At 40.8% G+C, this 19983-nt stretch overlaps 1 protein-coding gene across 5 annotated transcripts in view; it reads right to left on the minus strand.

Moving 5' to 3' along the window:
- The window catches only part of LOC108443055 (suppressor of tumorigenicity 7 protein homolog), a 104768-nt gene that overhangs the window by 25434 nt on the left and 59351 nt on the right, over positions 1–19983 (minus strand). For 4 of the 5 annotated variants that reach the window (XM_017723453.2, XM_037540016.1, XM_017723455.2 and 1 more), the window contains 3 exons: positions 19614–19716; positions 19350–19500; positions 7131–7223 (listed from right to left, as the gene is read on the minus strand). In XM_017723453.2, the coding sequence (XP_017578942.1) occupies positions 7131–7223; positions 19350–19500; positions 19614–19716 (347 nt within the window). Of the gene's footprint in view, positions 1–5818; positions 6183–7130; positions 7224–19349; positions 19501–19613; positions 19717–19983 lie in introns of those variants that run through there. The other variant, XM_017723456.2, reaches the window with a different exon arrangement.

Genomic DNA, 19983 nt, shown 5'->3' on the forward strand with positions numbered 1-19983 from the left:
GGAGAGGTCCTTTGTGATGTGCATGCCCAGGAACTTGGTGCTGTTCACCCTCTCCACAGCAGCACCATTGATGGTCAGAGGAGCATGCTGGTTGCATGTTCTCCTGAAGTCCACAGCGATCTCCTTCGTCTTTTTATTGTTCAGATAGACTATTGTGTCTACAACACAAGGCGGCTCACCTCGCTCCATTGTTGCTGATGAGACCCACCACAATTCATGTCGTCTGCGAACTTGATGAAGAGGTTGGAGCTGTGTGACGGTGTGCAGTTGTGGGACAACAGAGTAAATAGGAGGGGGCTCTGTACACATCCTCCCCCGTGTTCAGTCTGATGGTGCGGGATGTGCCCATACTCTCTGTGGTCTGGCAGTCAGGAAGCCTAGCAGCCAGCTGCATGGTGTTCAGCCCCAGCTTGTCCAGTTTGAGAACGTGCTGCTGCGGGACGATGATAATAAATGCGGAGCTGAAATCTATTAACTGACATAAGAGTCTTTTATTCGATTATAGTCAATTATAACAGCAGTAAATTCTCTAGGGATGTGAAATGCACTTAATAAATAAATAAGTAAAGGTCACAATACATATCCTTTAACTACCCAATCACAACAGACAGTGCTGGCTACATAAAACAGTCACAGGTCCATAAGTGGTTCCCATATTTTCTGAAAAATGTCTCCTTTATCTTTTAGACAGTAAGTAAGTTGTTCCAATTGCAATGTTTCATTCATAGTTTTTTTGAACAGACTGAGTGTTGGGGTCCTTTGTTGATTACAGTTGAGCAGTATGCACTTCTTTGCTATGTGTGATATTAAGCCAATCCTCTTTGACAGTCGTGGAATCCAGTGTCCTGTCCAGATCGGTACCAAATAGGTACCATATAGGTGTAAAATGTATTGGGATTTCCAGAACCTTAACAGTTAGATCATGTATCTCTTTCCAAAAATGTTCTAATGCCCCACAAAACCAAAAAACATGAATAAATGACCCTAAGCACGTTTTACAGCAATGACACCAGGCATTATTGATGTAAACATAAAGCCCCCAACTGCGGCTCTTACCTCTTTCAATGAGATCTCTGTCTGCTCAATAGCATGTTAGCCGCTCGAGCTGAGTGGTGTGGTTTGGGACAATGTTACTGAGCCATGTTTCCATAAACACAAAGACACAACAGTCTCTCACAGACTTCTGGGTTGTGCGTAGCAGGTGTATGTAGTCCAGTTTGTTGTCCAGTTAGCGTACGTTGGCCAGTGTCATGGTGAGATTGCCGGATTGTGTGGCCTAGCCACTAGCCTAGCTCGGATACCTCCACACTTACCCCTCTTCTGCTTCCGCTCATGCTGTTTGTGGTGCCTCCACTTTGGGCAAGATGCAGGAGTGGGGCAAACTGCAGAGACATAGTTCTTCTTTGTTCTGAAAGTTTAATTCTAAAAATGAGGTTGTGGGTAAAAATGCCAACGTCAAGCAGGAACTGATGGCTGTATATGAGCTTCAAGCCAGGTAAATGCAATGAAGACGTGTAAAACCTTTGTGAAATGCAGTTCAAAAAACACAAAAACATCATTTTATCAGGAGAGAGATAACAAACAGAGCGAGGGTCACTGGTGTAAATTTTGAGGCTAAAGTGTTTCTGAAGGACCCTGAATGTCATGTCTGTACATATTTTGCTGAAGTTTTTTAATTGGAGCAGTTTTATTTCAACAGTTGACAATACAAAAACTGTTTGGTTTTTGTATGGTTACTTTTGTTGATTTTTGTTTGAATGATTGGCTTTGGTTGTGTAAGTCTGATTGTTGGTTACACTTAAACTTTCTGGTGATCTTTTTGTAAATTTGCAGCTTTACAATTGTTCTTTCTGGCACATGATTAAATGCAGTGTCTTATTAATTTTCAAGTTGGGCTTGTTTGGTGTGTCAGGTGGTGATACACAAACATTCTAACAGTTGCCCTTTGAATGTAGCTAAAAAGTAGTGCACTACTTTTCAAAAAGTAGCTAAAAAGTAGGCGCTACTTTTTTTTTCCGGAAAAGCAGCTAAATTATAGCTAGCTATTATTTTTTCAGCAGCTATTCCAACCCTGCCCTGAGAGGAAAATGAGCCTTTCAGAAATAAAGATTGGGAGGGGTTCACTGAGATAAGATAGATAAGGCTTTATTGTCATTCACATCACATGTGGTACATGAGGTGGAATGAAACATTGTACTCACGGTCCAGTCAACTCCCAAGTAACATAAACAATAAATAGAAGGTGCAAATAAAGGGGTGGACAAATAACAGCAGCACACCACAGCGGTATGAGTATGAGGCAGGAGGTGTACATCTAAATGCTGGTAATGTATAAATTGACATGTGTGGATGATATAGTGCAGGCAATGATTCAGTAAAGCAGCAATAAATAAGTGGACATGAAGTGCCATTGCAGTGATTGTCTAATTGGAATTTAAGAGTCTTACAGCTTCAGGGAAGAAGCTGTTCCTCACTCTGGTTGTTTTGCAATTAATGGTCCGCAACCTCCTACCTGAGGGGAGCGGAACAAAAAGTGTGTGTGCTGGATGGGTGGTGTCCTTCATGATGCCAGTGGCCCTTTTCCTGCATCTGGAGGTGTAAATGTCCATGGTGGTGGGAAGGCTGACCCCAAAAGTCCTCTGTGCAGCCTTCACCACCCTCTGCAGAGCTTTCCTTTCTGCCACAGGGCAGCTTCCGTGCCACACAGTGATGCTGGAGCACAGAACGCTCTCCACCACACATCTGTAGAATGAGATGAGGACTGAGCTCCCAAGTCCAGCACGCCTCAGCCTTCTGAGGAAATAGAGGCGCTGATGTGCCTTTCTGATCAAGGCTGGAAGTGTTATTACTCCAGGTAAGATTGTTACTTAGGTGTATGCGCAAGTACCTATACCTGGAGACCACTTCACTGCAGATCCGCCGACATGTAGGGGGAGGGGAGGGATGGTGTTGCCCCTTCTGAAATCCATAATCCTTTGTCTTCTTCACGTTGATGCAGAGATTGTTCTCACTGCATCAACTCTTCAGGTGTTCCACCTCCTGCCTATAACCAGACTCATCACTATTTGTGATGCATCCAACCACTGCCGTATCGTCCGCAAACTTTATAATATGACAGCCTGGATGGATGGCTGAGCAGTCATATGTGAGCAGTGTAAACAGGAGGGGGCTCAGCACACAGCCCTGAGGGGAGCCAGTGCTGAGGATGATGGTGGAGGAGGAGATGTTGTGGATCCTCACAGACTGTGGCCTGTTAGTCAGGAAGTCCAGGACCCAATTGCAGAGAGAGATGCTCAGTCCAAGTGTGTGGAGTTTGTAAGCCAGGGTCTGGGGAATCATGGTGTTAAAGGCAGACGTGAAATCCACAAAGAGCATACGGACGTAAGAGTCCTTACTCTCCAGGTGGGTGAGGGCAGTGTGGACCACAGAGGAGATGGCATCCTCTGTGGATCGATTTCTCCAGTACGCGTACTGATGTGGATCCCCAGGGACATCGATGTTGGCTTTGATGTGGGTCATAACCAGTCTTTCAAAGCATTTTGTGACTATCGGGGTGAGGGCTACTGGCCGATTGTCATTCAGACCTGGGGACTGGGATGATGGTGGCGGTCTTCAGGCAGGTGGGGACAACTGCCTGGATATCTCGCAGCACCACAGAGAATTGGTCTGCACAGCACTTCAGCACCGGCCCCGTAATGTTATCTGGGCCAGCAGCTTTACAGGGTTAATCTTCTTTAGAACCCTCCTCACTTCAGTTTGGGTCACGCTGAGGGGCTGTTCTCTGGGTGCTCGAGTGAGTCTGGTGCTGGGGGGTGTGTTTGGGTTCTCAAAGCGGGCATAGAACTTATTGAGAGCATCAGGCAGTGAAAGGTCCATAGTATATTGTGCATCTCTGTTGTAGTCTGTGATGCACTTAATGCCCTTCCACATGTTCCGTTGATCCTGGGAAGAAAAATGACCCTGGATCTTCAAAACATATGCAGATTTGGCCCTCTTTACACCTGCTGTCAGCTCTCTTCTAGTCTCTGTGAATCGCCAGACCTGAAGGCAGCATCTCTGATTTTCAGCAGAGATCGGATCTCTGCATTCAGCCAGGGTTTCTGGTTCGGGTAGCACGTCACAGTCCTGGTGGTGATGACATCCTCAGCACACTTACTGATGTATTCGAGGACAGCAGATGTATAACCCTCTAGATCAAGCTCCCCATCATGCACAGCAGCATCCCTGAACACCTGCCAGTCTGTGCACTTGAAGCAATCCTGCAGCACAGAGTCACCATCACTGGGCCACACAGTAATGGTCTTCTGTATGGTTTCGGGGCGTCTCAGTGGGCGATGGTAGGCAGGGACCAGCATGATGGAGATGTGGTCGAAGAGGCCAAGGTGGGGGCGGGGCACGGCTCTGTATGCGTCGTGTATGTTTGTATACACGCGGTCCAGTGTGTTATTCCCCATGTTGGTATGGTGACGTGCTGATAAAACTTCGGTAGAGTGTTTGTCAGGTCTACGTGGTTAAAATCCCCAGCCACCACATAAAATGACTCTGGGTACTTGTTCTGAAGTGAGCTGATGTGATCATGCAGCTCCTTCAGCGCGTCATTAGCTTTAGCACAAGGCAGGATGTAGACCGTAACGACGAACACCGCCGTGAACTGACGAATTAAATAATGAGGCCAACACTTCACAGTCAGGTATTCTATTGCCCCGGAGCAGTGGCTGTTAACCATGACACAGTTTGTGCACCAACCTTTGGTGGCATCTGGAAGGCATGCTGTTTTTTAGCCATGTTTCCGTGAGACAAATTACAGAACAGTTCCTCATCTCCTCGGAAACACTCATCCTCAGTCGCAGAAGGTCCAACTTGTTGTCCAGGGAGCGGACATTGGCCACGAACAGTGACGGAATCGGCGGCCTGTTAGCATTAGCTTTTAGCCTCGCTAGCACGCCGTCCTGCTTGCCCCTCTTCTGCCCCCGCGTGCACCGCTTTCTCTTGACCTTTGTCCTCTGCCCTCTGCTCCGCCACTCTGTAGTAGCTATGGTCTACCTAGCGTAGCTCTGAGGTTGTGGTCCAAAGTTGCTGTTTCTACAGCCAAACCGTCCTTTATTATAAAGAGTTTGGTTCGGCTGTATGTCACGCACTTAAGGCGGGTGAGGATAACACTAAAACCGGGGGTCTCTCCAGGAGCGTGAGAAGACGCTGCACTACTGTGCGCCGTCATCTTGTACAGATGTGAAAGACTATATGATCAAATAGTGCAACAATTCAAGAATAACGTTTTTCAACATAAAATAGCAAAGAACTTGGGAGATTTTACCACAGTACATAATATTGTTAAAGATTCAGAGAATCTAAAGAAATATCTCTACGTAAAGGTCAAAACCCAAAATCAGTATTTGCTGGCCAGCTGAATTCCTATACAAAAAAGAATGGGAAAACATTTCACTTTCAAAATTCCCCTCAGTTCAGTCCAAACGCTTACAGAGTGTTGATAAAAGAAGAGGTGATGAAACACAGTGGTAAACAACTGGTGGTTCCAACTTTCTTGGAACATGTTTTTGGCATCAAATTTAAAATGGGTATTTATTAATTAAAAAACAATAAAATGAATCAGTTTCAACATTTGATATGTTTGTTGTTTTTTGTATTTGTCTTTAAAAATATGGTTTACTTTATTTGCACTTCATTGCATTCTATTTTTATTTACAATCTGAACAGCGTCCCAACTTTTTTTGGAAATGGGGTTGTAAAAAACATGTTGCATGCATGAAATTTGAAAAGAGTGATGACTTGATGTAGAAGATGTGATGACTCTGGGTAGTTCTGTTCAAACAATGAGTCTTTTATTTACATATGTGAAAAAAACAAAAGAAAAACTACTAACAGAAGCAAATGGCCATGCCATTCCACTCCACATGGGGTCTTGCTATCCTACAAGGGTGGGTTACAGCAAGGGTAAGAACAAACACCTAAACAAACAATCTAAAAGCAATCAACATCATAAGGCACTAGTAAGTTATGTTACTGGTACGAGTACTTTAATTACAGTGTGCACATTCCTTAACCTGTCTCTCTTTCTCTTATAGGTTCTTAGTTGCAGACATCACCCCTATGCGCTAGCCGTGTGCCCTCCCGCGCACTAATGAGTGAGCTCAGTCTGCTCTGCCTCCCTTTCAGTGACTCTGCTAGGGGCACAGACAACAGGTAAGTATTATGGGTAAGTATAACAAATTAGTATACAAGTAACTATTACACTCACATACAAAGTGTCTCTAGTGATGGGCAATACCTTTGCCTCATCAAAGTAGTTTATAAAGTAAAAGTAGTTTACAAGGTTTTCATCCCTTTTTACACTTAGTACAGGTCAAACACAACTTACTAATTACTTCTTTCTTACTTTTATTAGCATTTCACATACCATCCCAACTTTTTGGAATTGCAATTTGATGTATTATATAATAATAATAACACTGTAGCTGAAACCTGGATAGTTTTCCTTCTCTATGGTCTTAAAAATAATGGTGAGAAAAGGGTACTTTGAAGCAAGGCAATGCACTGATTGGATTACTGACAAAATCAGATTTTCTGCAGTTATCGGGTTATTAAGTGCATGTTAACGCCCTCACTTTTGGTTCTCTAAAAAGCCTTTCAATTAAGAGGTTTCTATTAAATTGTTGGAGAAACATCCACTGACAGGTTTTTTAGAGTAAAAATTGGATGTTCTGTGTCAAATGTGCCAAAGAACCCTTTTGACACCATTATTTTTTTTTAAACGTACTTACACAACAGCCGATGAATAAACTGCACACATCAGCTGCACACAGATTATTATTACTATTATTTTGTCACTGTTGTTTCATTTTCATATGGACATGCTTTTTCTACATATAAATAATGATATCAGTTAAATTCACATCACATTTCTAGACATTTTAATGTATAAAAAACAGGAATCTTACAATTCATTCATAGCGAATGACTATTTGTCCTGCTGTGGAACATTTTATATAAGTATTAGTGACTAGTAATTGTAACTAGTGAAGCAGTAACTGGTGAATAGTAATTGTAGCAAAGCAGAATTGGGTGTGTTTAAGTAAATCTCTGTAATGTTCAGAGAGAGGAGAATCTCTTACTTGGTAGAAGTTCCCTGTCTGCTGTCTCTGTGCAGATTGGGTATGGATAAAACAGATGTCCTTTTTCCAAAGGGTAAGGGATCATTCTAAAAGCTGTAAAACAACATTAAATGTACATTAGTGCTGCCATTCCATCATGCACTTAACAAATTATGGCAATTTCAGTCTTAAAAAGTTTTAGAATAAAATGCTACATAATAAATTATTTGCTGTTATGCTATATAATGTTTTCAGCTGCATCAGTTGTGTGGTAAGATGAGCCATAGCAGAAGTGAAAGATTTCATCATTTTGGTCAAAGAAATCCTCCATTTCTGAACAGTTATCAAGCTAGCTAACTTACGTGAGACGTTTGGCATTGTGGTATTAGGGAGATTTTGAGGGGTTACAAGATGGTTGTATAAAAAGTACAAAGGTTCATACTGCAGATAATATATTTTAAAGGGTAATTTCCCATAAATTCTCCCACACAAATGATACAGCATGTCACTGTAAAACTAAACTAAAGACGGTTTGCAACTGTGCTTAGCATAACATTTAATCAAGCAGTTAGCAAGCTAGTTAACTCGCCTACCACTTTCCCTATTTTGGTGCTATTTTTGGGCCTCCCCTTCAGAGGTCAACATAGCCAAAGCAGTTCACGAACACTGAGCTCAATGCAAAGTTTCAGAATCAAAATTGATTCACTTTATTGTTCATCACGATGAATTCCACTAAAATAGTCATTTCAACAGAGAAATTTGCTGCAAAAATCTAGCGTGACTGGGCCATTAATGACATTATCCCCCATCATATCTATTGAAAACCAACTGAGCTTTTTGAACATAGTTATTCTGAATTTACTGTACTCCCAGCAACTCTCAGTGATGTCTACCGAATCACTAAAGCTACAACAAAACAACTGGTGGGTACTAGAGCAAAAAGTGAAATCTCCAAACAAAAAACATTCAAAATATAGCCACAAGAGGCAACCATAGGGGTCCAAGCACTATGAGTCTGTATTAGCACTATAAGTATACATTAACATCATGTGTTTTTGATAATTAGTCATAATTAGCGTGTCACAAGGCTCTCAAGATAAAAAGTCCACAGCGCTTCAAACTGTACTTTGCTTTGGCGAGTACAGCTCAGGTAGGATTTGAACTGAGCACCTTCTTGATTGGAAGGGGGGATGTTTTCATGAGCCCCAAGTGGCCCATGGCAACAATGCGTTTTTTAACCAATTTATTGATGGTGAGCAATAAGGACCCAAGCACCATTTTTAAAGCCAGTTCTTAACATTCAGTTATTATTTTTACTGAGTAATATAATTCAAATGAATTCATAATACATACATAATTTGTAATGTATGTATGAGCTCCTGTTGTATATTATAACCAGACAATCACTGACATATTTGTAGACCATCAAGAAAAAATAAGCCAAGTGGAGGCTTGATGGAAAGGATGACTTTTAGAAATTATGTGCTCAAGGGAAATTAAAGAATTTCCTGTAAAATTAAGCAAAATACATATATCTGCAACATGTTAAGGCTCATTAAGTTAAATAATTTCAAACAACTGTCATGCCTTAATTTAAATCTTAGAAATAATTACATTTTAGACACATGACAGATGATCTTCAGGTGATTATTTTTAATGTATTTTAAGACTGTTCACATCTTTTAAATGTATCCTCTATGTGACATGGGTCTGAACAGATCATGCTTTTTATCTGACCCACATGCACAAAAGAACATTGCATTACATGGCATGCTCGTCCAGAGATAAACAATCAAAATGGAGTCAACAGTAAAAGCCATTCCCGGAGGTTTCAGTTTCATCTTTGCCAGTATCACAAGAGCTAAATAAGAAGCTCTAATGGCTGACACATCACCCAGATCACATTCTCCTACAGCCTTGTTTGGCCACTATGTTCAACATCTCTTTGAATATTTAGCGTTTTGGATAAGTGTCTTCTAATTTTGTTTGTACAAAAACATCACCCCATATGTTTATGAGTAATGAAAAATTATGATAGATGTCAAGCTGTACCGAATGTAAAAGTCGAATGAACTCTTATCTGTCTGTTCAGATTAATTTGCACTACCACATATCACATACATATCAGATTTCAGTACCACATATGACTGTCCTAAATTGTAATTAAAAATGTAATAAACATATACAAAAAAATGTAATAAACATGTACAGTGTGTTATTTGTTGTTCTCATTGCCAGACAGATAACAAGCCGGGATCAGCTGATCGCACTGAGGCCGGTCGGCTGCATCCACGAAGAGCTTTGGAGACGGACACACACGGGATGCAGAGGGGGAATAAACCAGCACACAGGGAAAGCGAGGGAGAGACGGTGGAGGCTTATGGTGAAGAGGGGATATAAGCTGCGTCTCCCCTCCCTCATCATGGGCAACGTGAGGTTGCTGGCTAATAAGATGGATGAGCTGACAGCACTAACCAGGAGTCAGAGGGAATACCGGGAGTGTAGTCTAATGTGCTTTTCGGAGACATGTCTACACCAGGACATCCTGGATGACCATCGACGGCTTCCAGACTGTTCGGGCCGACCGGGGCTACACCGAGAGTGGTAAGCGTAAAGGAGGAGGGCTCGCTATGCTAGTTAATAACCACTGGTGTAACCCTGGTCACATTACTATCAAGGAACATACCTGTTGCCTGGACATTGAGCTGTTGGCTGTTGGACTCAGGCCATATTATTTACCACGCGAGTATTCGCATGCCATCATCGTGACTGTCTATGTCCCTCCTCTGTCAACCCGACGTCAGCGTTTGACATCATTTTTTCAACTACAGCACGTCTCCAAACTCAACACCGAGTGCCTTTATCGCCATATCAGGTGACTTTAACCATGTCAATATGGCCAAGGCACTACCACACTTCACTCAGTATGTGGACTGTCCCACCAGAGAGGAAAGAACACTGGACCTGCTGTATGCTAATGTTAAGGAGGCATACAGCTGCTCCCCACTCCCCCCTCAGGGTAGGTCAGACCACAACTTGGTGAACCTCAGTCCCTGTTATGTGCCGCTGGTGAAGAGTCAGCCTGTGACCACGCAAACAGTGAGTAGATGGTCTGAGGAGACTTATGAGGCACTGTAGGATTGCTTTGAGGCTACTGATTGGCTGGTACTCTGTGAGCCACACCGAGAGGACACTGACGGGCTCACAGAGTGTATCACGGACTACATTAACTTCTGTGTGGACTCCACTGTCCCAACCAGGATTGTTAAATGTTACCCAAACAACAAGCCGTGGATAACAAAAGACAAGGCTCTCCTCAACAAGAAGAAGAGGGCCTTCAAAGCTGGAGACAGAGTAGAGGTGAGAACGATCCAGAGGGAAATGAAGACAGCTATCAAGGAGGCGAAGAACAAATATAGGAGTAAGCTGGAGTGGAAACTCCAGCAGAACAATATGAGGGAGGTCTGGAATGGAATGAGGACCATCACCAGCTTCAGGTCCAGTAACAACAGAGGAGTAGAGGGCAGCGTGGATGGGGCCAATCTGTTTTTTAACAGATTTGACACTGCAGGCTCTGCCCACCCCATCCTGACTCCTCTGCTGCCAGTCCTCAGCAGTCCATTCCACTCACAACTCCATCCCTCCCCCACCCATCACGTCTACAGTGAGTCTCACTGCTGACCAGGTGAGAAGACAACTGAAGAGACTCGACGTAACGCCAAGGACTACAGGCCAGTAATGCCAAGGACTACATTGCTTTAGCAATGCGCAACTATAATAATAACAAGAAATGTGCCTTTCCTGAAGGAAACGCAGGATAGTTGCACAGCGGATACTATGGAAGTCAATACAAGGAATGAAGGATGAAAAACGTACATATGGAAGAGTGTGGGTCAGTAACGCGGTGGATTTGATGTAGTGGACCTGCGCTGAATGAGTACATGTACATTACTCTGCCTCCACTAATTTTGTGCTATGTTAACTGAAGTTCCACCTTAAGCACTGTGCCTCCTTAAAAAGGTTCCACCTTAAATATTGCCACGTTAAATTTAGTGCAATGTTATTTCAAGTTCCACCTTAAGTTCTCTGCCACCTCACACAAAGTTCCATCTTAAAATCTCCCTGCCTCCCTGCAAAGGTTGCACCTTAAACACTGTGCCATCTTAAATTCAGCGCTATGTCATTTCAAGTTCCACCGTAAGGTCTGTGCCACCTTAATTTCAATGCCATATTAATTAAAGTTCCACCTTAAATTTTGTGCTAGCTTAAAGAGAGTTCCATCCTAAATTCTGTGCCACCTTAAATTTAGTGCTAGGTGAACTGCAGTTCCACCTTAAAGTCTGTTCCAAATTAAAAGGTTCCACCTTAAATTCTGTGCCTCCTTTAATTTCGTGCTATGTGAACTGAAGTTCCACCTTAAGTTCTGTGCCTCCTTAAAAAGGTTCCACCTTAAACACTGTGCCATATTTAATGCTATGTTAATAGACATTCCACCTTAAATATAGTGCTATGTTAATTGAAGTTCCACCTTAAATGTATTGTTATGCTAGTTCCACCTTATATTGAAGTTCCACCTTAAAATTCTGTGCTATCTGGGTGCAATTCCACCTTAAAAACAGTTAACCCTTAACAGAGCTGCTGAGAATCATGATGGGAGTTGGTGAGACATTGAGCTCCGTGCGTGGTTTGTACGTGTTGTGTGAGAGAGGGGGCCATTGTGACATCATGCTTAAACAATGTGCAACTATAACTAGAAATGTGCCTTTCCTAAATGAAACGCAGGATAGTTGCGCAGCGTATACTATGAAAGTCGATACAAAGAACGAGGGATGAAAAAAACTACATATGGAAGAGTGCGGGTCAGAAACACAGTGGATTTTAATCTTGTGTCTGTCTGCCCTGCAATTGACTGACGACTTGTCCAGGGTGTATCCTGCCTTCCGCCTGATGACCGCTAGGATAGGCTCCAGCACCACCCCCGTGACCCTGAGGGAGAAGCGGCTTAGAAAATGAATGGATGGATGGATGGATATACATTACAGAGAAAAATGCGCAATCGTACATATCAGCCAAGCCTGTTGACAAATACAGATTAAAGAAAATAGAGGACGGTGTAAAAGACGTGAAATGCTGGATATTACATAATTTCCTCCTATTAAACAGTAACAAAATAGAGGTTCTCCTTCTGGGTCCAAAATTGGCAAGAAATAAATGATCAGATTTATTTATTCAGATTTATCATTTGATCAAAAGGCAGCATCACTAGGACAGCTTTTTTACATCTTCGCAACATTGCCAAGATAAGAAATGCCTTATCCCTGCATGATGCAGAAACACTAGTACATGGTTTTATTACTTCAAGGCTAGACTACTGTAACTCACTACTGTCAGGATGTATGAGCAGGAATTTAAGCAAACGTCAACTAGTCCAAAATGCCGCAGCCAGGGTTCTCAGTAAAACTAGAAAATTTGATCATATCAGCCCAGTGCTATCATTACTTCATTGGCTGCCTGTTAAATTCCATATTTATTATAAAATTCTTTTATTGACATATAAAGCCCTACATGGTCTCCCTCCTGAGAACCTGCAAGACCTTCTTTCCTATTACAAGCCATCATGACTACTCAGATCACAGAGTGCTGGCTTATTAATAGTTCCTAGAATTCATAAGGTTACAGATGGTGGAAGAGCCTTTTCTTATAAAGCCACCAAACTCTGGAATGATCTTCCAGAAAATTTTTGGACTCAGACACAGTCTCAATCTTCAAATCTAGGCTGAAAACTCACTTATTCAGTTTAGCTTTAGGTATTGTTCCCCCTTAGATAACAGCGGCAGATCCAGGGGTCCATGGACACAGGGAATTATAGTAAACTGAGATGTTGGTGCTGTCATTCCGCTGCTCGCACGCAGTCACTTAGGTTTGTGGACGGTGGAGTGGAGGGATGCCAAACTGTTTCAGAGTGCTCTCATGTCTGTGTGTCCTTCTGGTTCTCTCCTTTTAGTTAAGCTGTTATAGTCAGATCTGCCAGAGTCATTCCCTGTTTTACATACAAACAAACAGAATAAAACTAATTCATCTCTCTCCCTTTTTCCAAGTATACGACCTCCCACATGTCCAGCCGGACACTGAAGGATGACTGACTGTCAAGCTCCCCTGCTACCCGCTTCAGACCAGCTGCCAATGCCCCAGCTACTGCCACCTGCCTTGGACTAGCTGCCCACCCTACACTGAAGTTTTCATAGACTCCTAGCTATTACTACTACTAATACTATTGCTATTAATATTAGTAGTATAATCATTTGTAAGTCATTTGACCAGAGGAGGATGGGTCCCACCTTGTGAGCCTTGGTTCCACCCAAGGTTCCTTCCTCAGCTCTGAGGGAGATTTTCCTTGCCACTTTTGTCCCTGGCTTGCTCACCTGGGGGTTTTTACATTTCATGTTAAAACTTTGTCTTTACTGGAATTCTGTAAAGCTGCTTTGTGACATCAGTTTTTGATTTGATTCCTAGATTGACCAGTCAATCAATTAATACATTAATATACAATTATATTACAATATACAATTGAATAGAACAGTAAGTGAAAAACACTGGATTTATGACTACTGAATACTTTTAAATAGCTTTTGAAATACAGGCCAATTGTTTGGTCTCCAATGTTTTCAAAAATGTGTATTTGGCTTAGTAGATACAAACATGCGGTTGAGCTCAAACCATACTAAAGTGACTAATTGCTGGTGAACAGCTATGCACCTTGAAATAATTTTTTTTGCTAGGGATTGTGATTTTTTTGTATGTACACACAGACATACACACACAAACACACACACACAAACAAAGATTTACACAATTTTTTATGTTTGTGATTGTGTGTAATATCTATCTGGTCTATATGACCATAATGAGTATTCCACAAGGAATTAACCATTTAAAAACTATTTTGAGTGCAAAGCTATTTTTTAAATAGCAAATTATTGGTTTGAGTGATGGGTTTGAATAATGGGTAGATTGCATAATTAATAACAGAATACTTATGGAGAGCCCTGCATTAGGTCCATGAACACTAGCTTACATTAGCTAAATTAGTTAATACACTATATTTCCAAAAGTATTCGTTTGTCTGCCTTCACACACATATGAACTTGAGTGAGATACCAGTATTAATCCATAGGGTTTAATATGATGTCTGCCCACCCTTTGCAGCTATAACAGCTTCAGCTCTTCTGGGAAGGCTTTCCACAAGATTTATGAATGGATTTATGGGAATTTTTCACCTTCTTCCACAAGTGCATTTGTGAGGTCAGACACTGATATTGGACAAGAGGGCCTGGCTCACAGTCTCCGCTCCAATTCATTCAGGTGTTCTATCAGGTTCAGGTCTGGACACTGTGCGGGCCAGTCAAGTTCTTCCACGCCAAACTCACTCATCCATGTCTTTATGGACCTTGCTTTGTGCACTGGTGCGCAGTCATGTTGGAACAGGAAGGGGTCATCCCCAAACTGTTCCCACAAAATTAAAAGCATGAAATTGTCCAAAATCTCTTGGTCTGCTGAAGTATTAAGAGTTCCTTTCATTCAAACTAAGGGGCCAAGCCCAACTCCTGAAAAGCAATTCCACACCATAATCCCCCCTCCACCAAACATTACACTTGGCACAATGCAGTCAGACAAGCAACGTTCTCCTGGCAACCACCAAACCCAGACTCGTCCATCAGATTTCCAGATGGAGAAGTTTGATTTATCACTCCAGAGAACAGGTCTCCCCTGCTCTAGAGTCCAATGGCGGCGAGCTTTACACCAATGCATTCCACGCTTAGCATTGCACTTGGTGATGTCAGGCTTGGATGAAGCTGCTCAGCCTTGGAAACTCATTCCATGAAGCTATGCTATTCTTGAGCTAATCTGAAGGCCACATGAAGTTTGGAGGTCTGTACAGATAGACTATAAAAAGTTGGTGACCTCTGCGCACTATGCGCCTCAGCAACCGCTGACCCCGCTCTGTCATTTTACATGGCCTACCACTTCGTGGCTGAGTTGCTGTCATTCCCAATCGCTTCCACTTTGTTATAATATCGCTGACAGTTGACTGTGGAATATTTAGTAGCGAGGAAATTTCACGACTGGACTTGTTGCACATGTGGCATCCTATCACAGCACCATGCTGGAATTCACTGAGCTCCTGAGAGCAACACATTCTTTCACAAGTGTTTGTAGAAGCAGTCTGCTTCAAAACCTAGGTGCTTGGTTTTATACACCTGTGGCCACGGAAGTGACTGGAATTCAATTGGATGGGTGAGAGAATTTTGGAAATGTAATGTAGATATGAGACGTTATTCTAAAACAACAAAATAGGAAGAAAGTAGTAAAAGAACATAGAAAATTTGTTTTCCAGCCAACTAACTGTTTCTATGCTTCCTCAGGGTGAATGCTGAGTTGTGAAAAGAGGAGATTTTGACATGTTTGGGAAGGCATATTTGGCTCATATTTTAGCTCTTCGGAAAGTTATTTTTTTTTAATGAATTTGAAAGTTTAGTGATATCATCAGGGTATCTTTTATTTGACAGGCTATCATAACTGAATAAATTTAACTGGGCTTTCTTTTAATTGGTTTACAAGCTGAAACGCATATTTGCTTTTACTCTGTAACAATTATATTACAATAGCAAAGTAAAAATGTACTTTAATGAGAGTAGATGTAATTCATTATTTCTCTGCAAACACATATAATGATGAGATCCTTCAATTTTTCATGGAAATGAGTTTCACCTTTTTTGTAAAAAGGTTGATATTGTTCTGACATGTACTTAAATGCTGTAGCTGTGCTTACTTCAATCAGCGTCTCTCAGAGAAACAGCAAGGGAATTTCAATCAGATTGGGAAAGTGTAGTGAGACCTTGTGTAATCAGAGTTGTTTTAATTATCTCCTTTTTTATTTTAAAAAATCTCCTGGGAAATTGCAACTTGTTCAACTAAAATGCAGTGATGGTATTTCTGACTGCCCACAATAACATGAATACACACACTGAATATCACTGTATAATTGCTCATGTCTAATGGATAACAAGATTTTGTTTTTAGCATGACGTTACATATGGGGCATATGTAACGTTAATAAAATGCATAAAGACAATTAAGACAATTTGATGATTTCCCTACAAATAAAAAAAATAAATTACTTTAAAGCTATGAGTGAATTTCTCTCAATGTAAAGTGCAACATGGGGGGAAAAAATTGGATCTTCAGGTGCTTTTGACAATACAGAACATGCCTCCTCTTTGCTCTTGGAAATCAGAATGTAACCTATTTTCTTTGCACATTTCCGTCTTCTGCCATATGAAATTTGACAGTGGAGTTTTTTAGGCTCTGCTGACTCATTCTTATTCTCTTAAACAACAAAATACTGCCTGCTTGTCACAAGAAAGACTTGATTAAAGCAGGCTGCAACAAGGCACCACTGATTCCTGATTCAACCTCACTAACAACTGTGACAGCAGATGCCACCAAAATGCTGGAAGCTAGTCAATTTCAAAGCATGATGGAGTCACAAGACTAACAGTATATAAAATCAACTTGTCATACTCCATATCACAGTCTGAGATCTCTTCTGTGTCGGCTGAACTGATAGAACAAAATCTGGTTGCTCAGAAATAAAACCATGCTAGAATTTGTCCAAGCAGCACAGCAGCTGGCTGACTGAGCTAGAACATATTGAAAGACAAAAAAAACATCCTTAAACAACCGCACTACTCTCTCTCGACATGAGAAGCCAAAAGACAGCAACCCACCCTGTCCATCTGTGGTCAGAGTGCACCTCTTCCACACAGACAGCACAGAAGATTATTGGCTGCCCTCTCCCATCCCTGATGGACATCTACACCTCCCGCGGCGTCAGCAGAGCGAAACGCATCACAATGGACAGCTCGCACCCCGGATCTGTACTGTTTGACCTGTTGCCCTCAGGAAGGCGGTACAGATGCATCAGATCAAGGACAAACAGACTTAAGTACAGTTTTTTCCCAAAAGCAATAACACTTCTCAACTCACAGATGCACTGATAGTCTATCCCCAGACTTCCATTACCACCTACATACCAGTCTATTCCCAGACTCCATTACCAGCTACTGTGCAATACTCTGCATACGGAAATGTGCAATCATACTGTACATGTATGTACATTATACTGGAATATGTGCAATACTTAGCAATGTGCAATATTTAGTGTACAAACAATACAGCTGTAAATATATCCATATTTATATCTTGTAAAAACATAGTTTTTTATTTTGTTTCTATATTTATTTCATATACATATATATACAAAACGCATAGAACTGTGCACAACCCCTCCCCATTCTATTCCGTGTCATTTGTTTACATTGTGTGTTTGCACTGAGATGGAGTTGCTCTTAATCTCATTGTACTGTGTATAGTGACAATAAAGGCATTCTATTCTATTCTATTCTATTCTATTCTATTCTATTCTATTCTATTCTACTTGGAAAACCTGAAGATCCACACTTGGAGTGAGGGATGCCTTTCTACTTATATACAAATGGCAAGTAATTTTCATCTTCCATGATTACATGAACTCTGTTGACAAGCAAGCATCCTTTCTTTAATTCAAATGAAAACTAGAGTTCAGCCCAAACTTTCAGGATGGGGCTCTTTTACCTGCCAGCACTCAGGTCTGATGACACTGCTAATGCTTAAGACTTTTTAAAGCAACACTTATTTGGCATTATCTTGCACCAAGGTGGTTTCACATCCAAATAGAAGGTTTCCCATTGTTGCTGCCAAGACAAACAACATGCCCGTGCCTCTTACACCACAAATTGTAAATAAATTGTGTTTTCTCATTTAGGTGGTAATTTTAATTGCTCGTTGGACCACTCTTCTACTGAGGCTGACGCACTTTCAAAATAAACAAAATACTTTTATAGCTTAGTTTGCCATAAATGATCATTTCAGTAAATCTTCACAGACAAGGCCTGAGAACATCTGGGAGTCATACCGTTACGGGACGTACACCAATTACTTAACTCTTACAATTCTGAGCATGAAACCTTTCTATATTTTGTGTCAGCCACACCCACAGTGCACCTGTCTTCTTCTTTTTTGTGGCCTCTGTGGCTCTTTGTCTTTCCAATCAAATAATTTTATTATTATTTTTTTAAATATTATATTAATATTTATTTTATTTAATTTAACAACCATTTATTTCTCTAAACAAAAAAGCCTAATCCTACAAAATTCTGTGTGCACATGTCCAGCAGTCTTATGTAAAACACAAACTTAAGAATAAATGGTCTCTTTTATTGCACATGTAATTTATCTACTGCACTGTATAATGATCTTTAACATCTTAAGACAACATTAAAATTGTAGATAAGACTAACAATACAGCTAGTTAGTTCACAATAGTTCTTTACAAGCCTTAAGCAAAAGCTAATGATACACAAAAATACTGCCTGATTGGTAGGTACATCATATGTTAACAAAAAGGCCAATACATTTTTTAATTTATTTATGAATTGCCATACATGTGTTATAACATAGTGATGCTCACAGTCATTAAAAATAGCATGAATTTGGGAATAATGTGAAGATTCCTTCTGGATAAACTAGATCTGCTGACTTTCTACTATGCTTAACAGATAAAAGTTACATTATACCTGCATAAAAAAACTAAACATTAGAGCTCAAAGCACCTAGTGTAACCCTGCCATCATGGAAGAAGCAGAGCAGCTGATAAAAAATGTTTTATATGGAAAAAAATGTTTAGCATTTAAAAAAAATAACAGAAGGGGGAAATGGCAACAACTATGATAAGCACTTTAGAACGCCGCAGTTAGGATTTTTTTTTAAATCCCTTTTGATAAAATAAAGGGTCAAAAAAGCATCAAAAACAGACTTTTAGTTTTAAAGCCACTTTCAGCATTGCCTGCAGAATAAAAAATTTACCACCTTCCACCAATTTAACCTGTTGTGGCAATTTATTAATACAAAACCAAGTGAAATGAGATAAATATGTAACTAATTCTTATAAGGCACACTGTATTTATGCCCAGTTAAAATTTCAACCCAGCCTAGTTATGGATTAGAATTCCATTAGCAGTTAAATTCTGTATTTAAGATGCAATTTGGAACCTGATGGAGCAAATTAAAAAAATTCAAAACTTAAAAAAAAAAAAATTGGAGCCCTAATTTGAATTAGTATTTGAGTATTGAGATACTCACTGCCTTCCCACGTGCAGTGCAATAGGTTCAGCGCCCCCTCCACTCTCTTCCAATGCTGCAGGTGGAAAAAGGCATATGCTATGGCCTCACTGTCGCCTCTCTTTAGGATATGTTCCGGTGGCAGTATCAAACTTTTCATCTCTAAGAGGTACTGTAGAATGCAATTACCACAAATTAAATAGAAGCACAGTGTAGTAACCTTGCATTCATCATAATTTCAACAGTCTTATTTGTTTTTAAGTAGTGTTCGTGTGAGTAGCTCACTTTGGGTACATGTGGGTTGAATTCCACTGCTCTGTGTATGGCTTCCACTGCATTCATCTCTGCTGTACTCAACCCTCGTCTAGATGCTGCTTCTGGAGAAAACCTGGGAAATTGTAAAAGGGCATGACAGAAAGCTCCTTCTACAAATAGTATTCAAATGCAAAGTTTATGCACATATGCACATTGTTTCAGATAAAGGAAATTCAATACAGCTAAATTTAAGGATGCCATGATACCAGCAGACTGGTTTGGTCGATACCAAAACCAGTGAAATCGCATAGTTCTTGAAACCTTAATTACCACAACAAAAACAGAAAGGTAAGCTTTGGGTATGCTTATTGCAGGATTTTACTCTTTATTTCTTAAATGA

The sequence above is a fragment of the Pygocentrus nattereri genome, chromosome 7, assembly GCF_015220715.1.
Source record: "Pygocentrus nattereri isolate fPygNat1 chromosome 7, fPygNat1.pri, whole genome shotgun sequence".
Taxonomy (NCBI): Eukaryota; Metazoa; Chordata; class Actinopteri; order Characiformes; family Serrasalmidae; genus Pygocentrus; species Pygocentrus nattereri.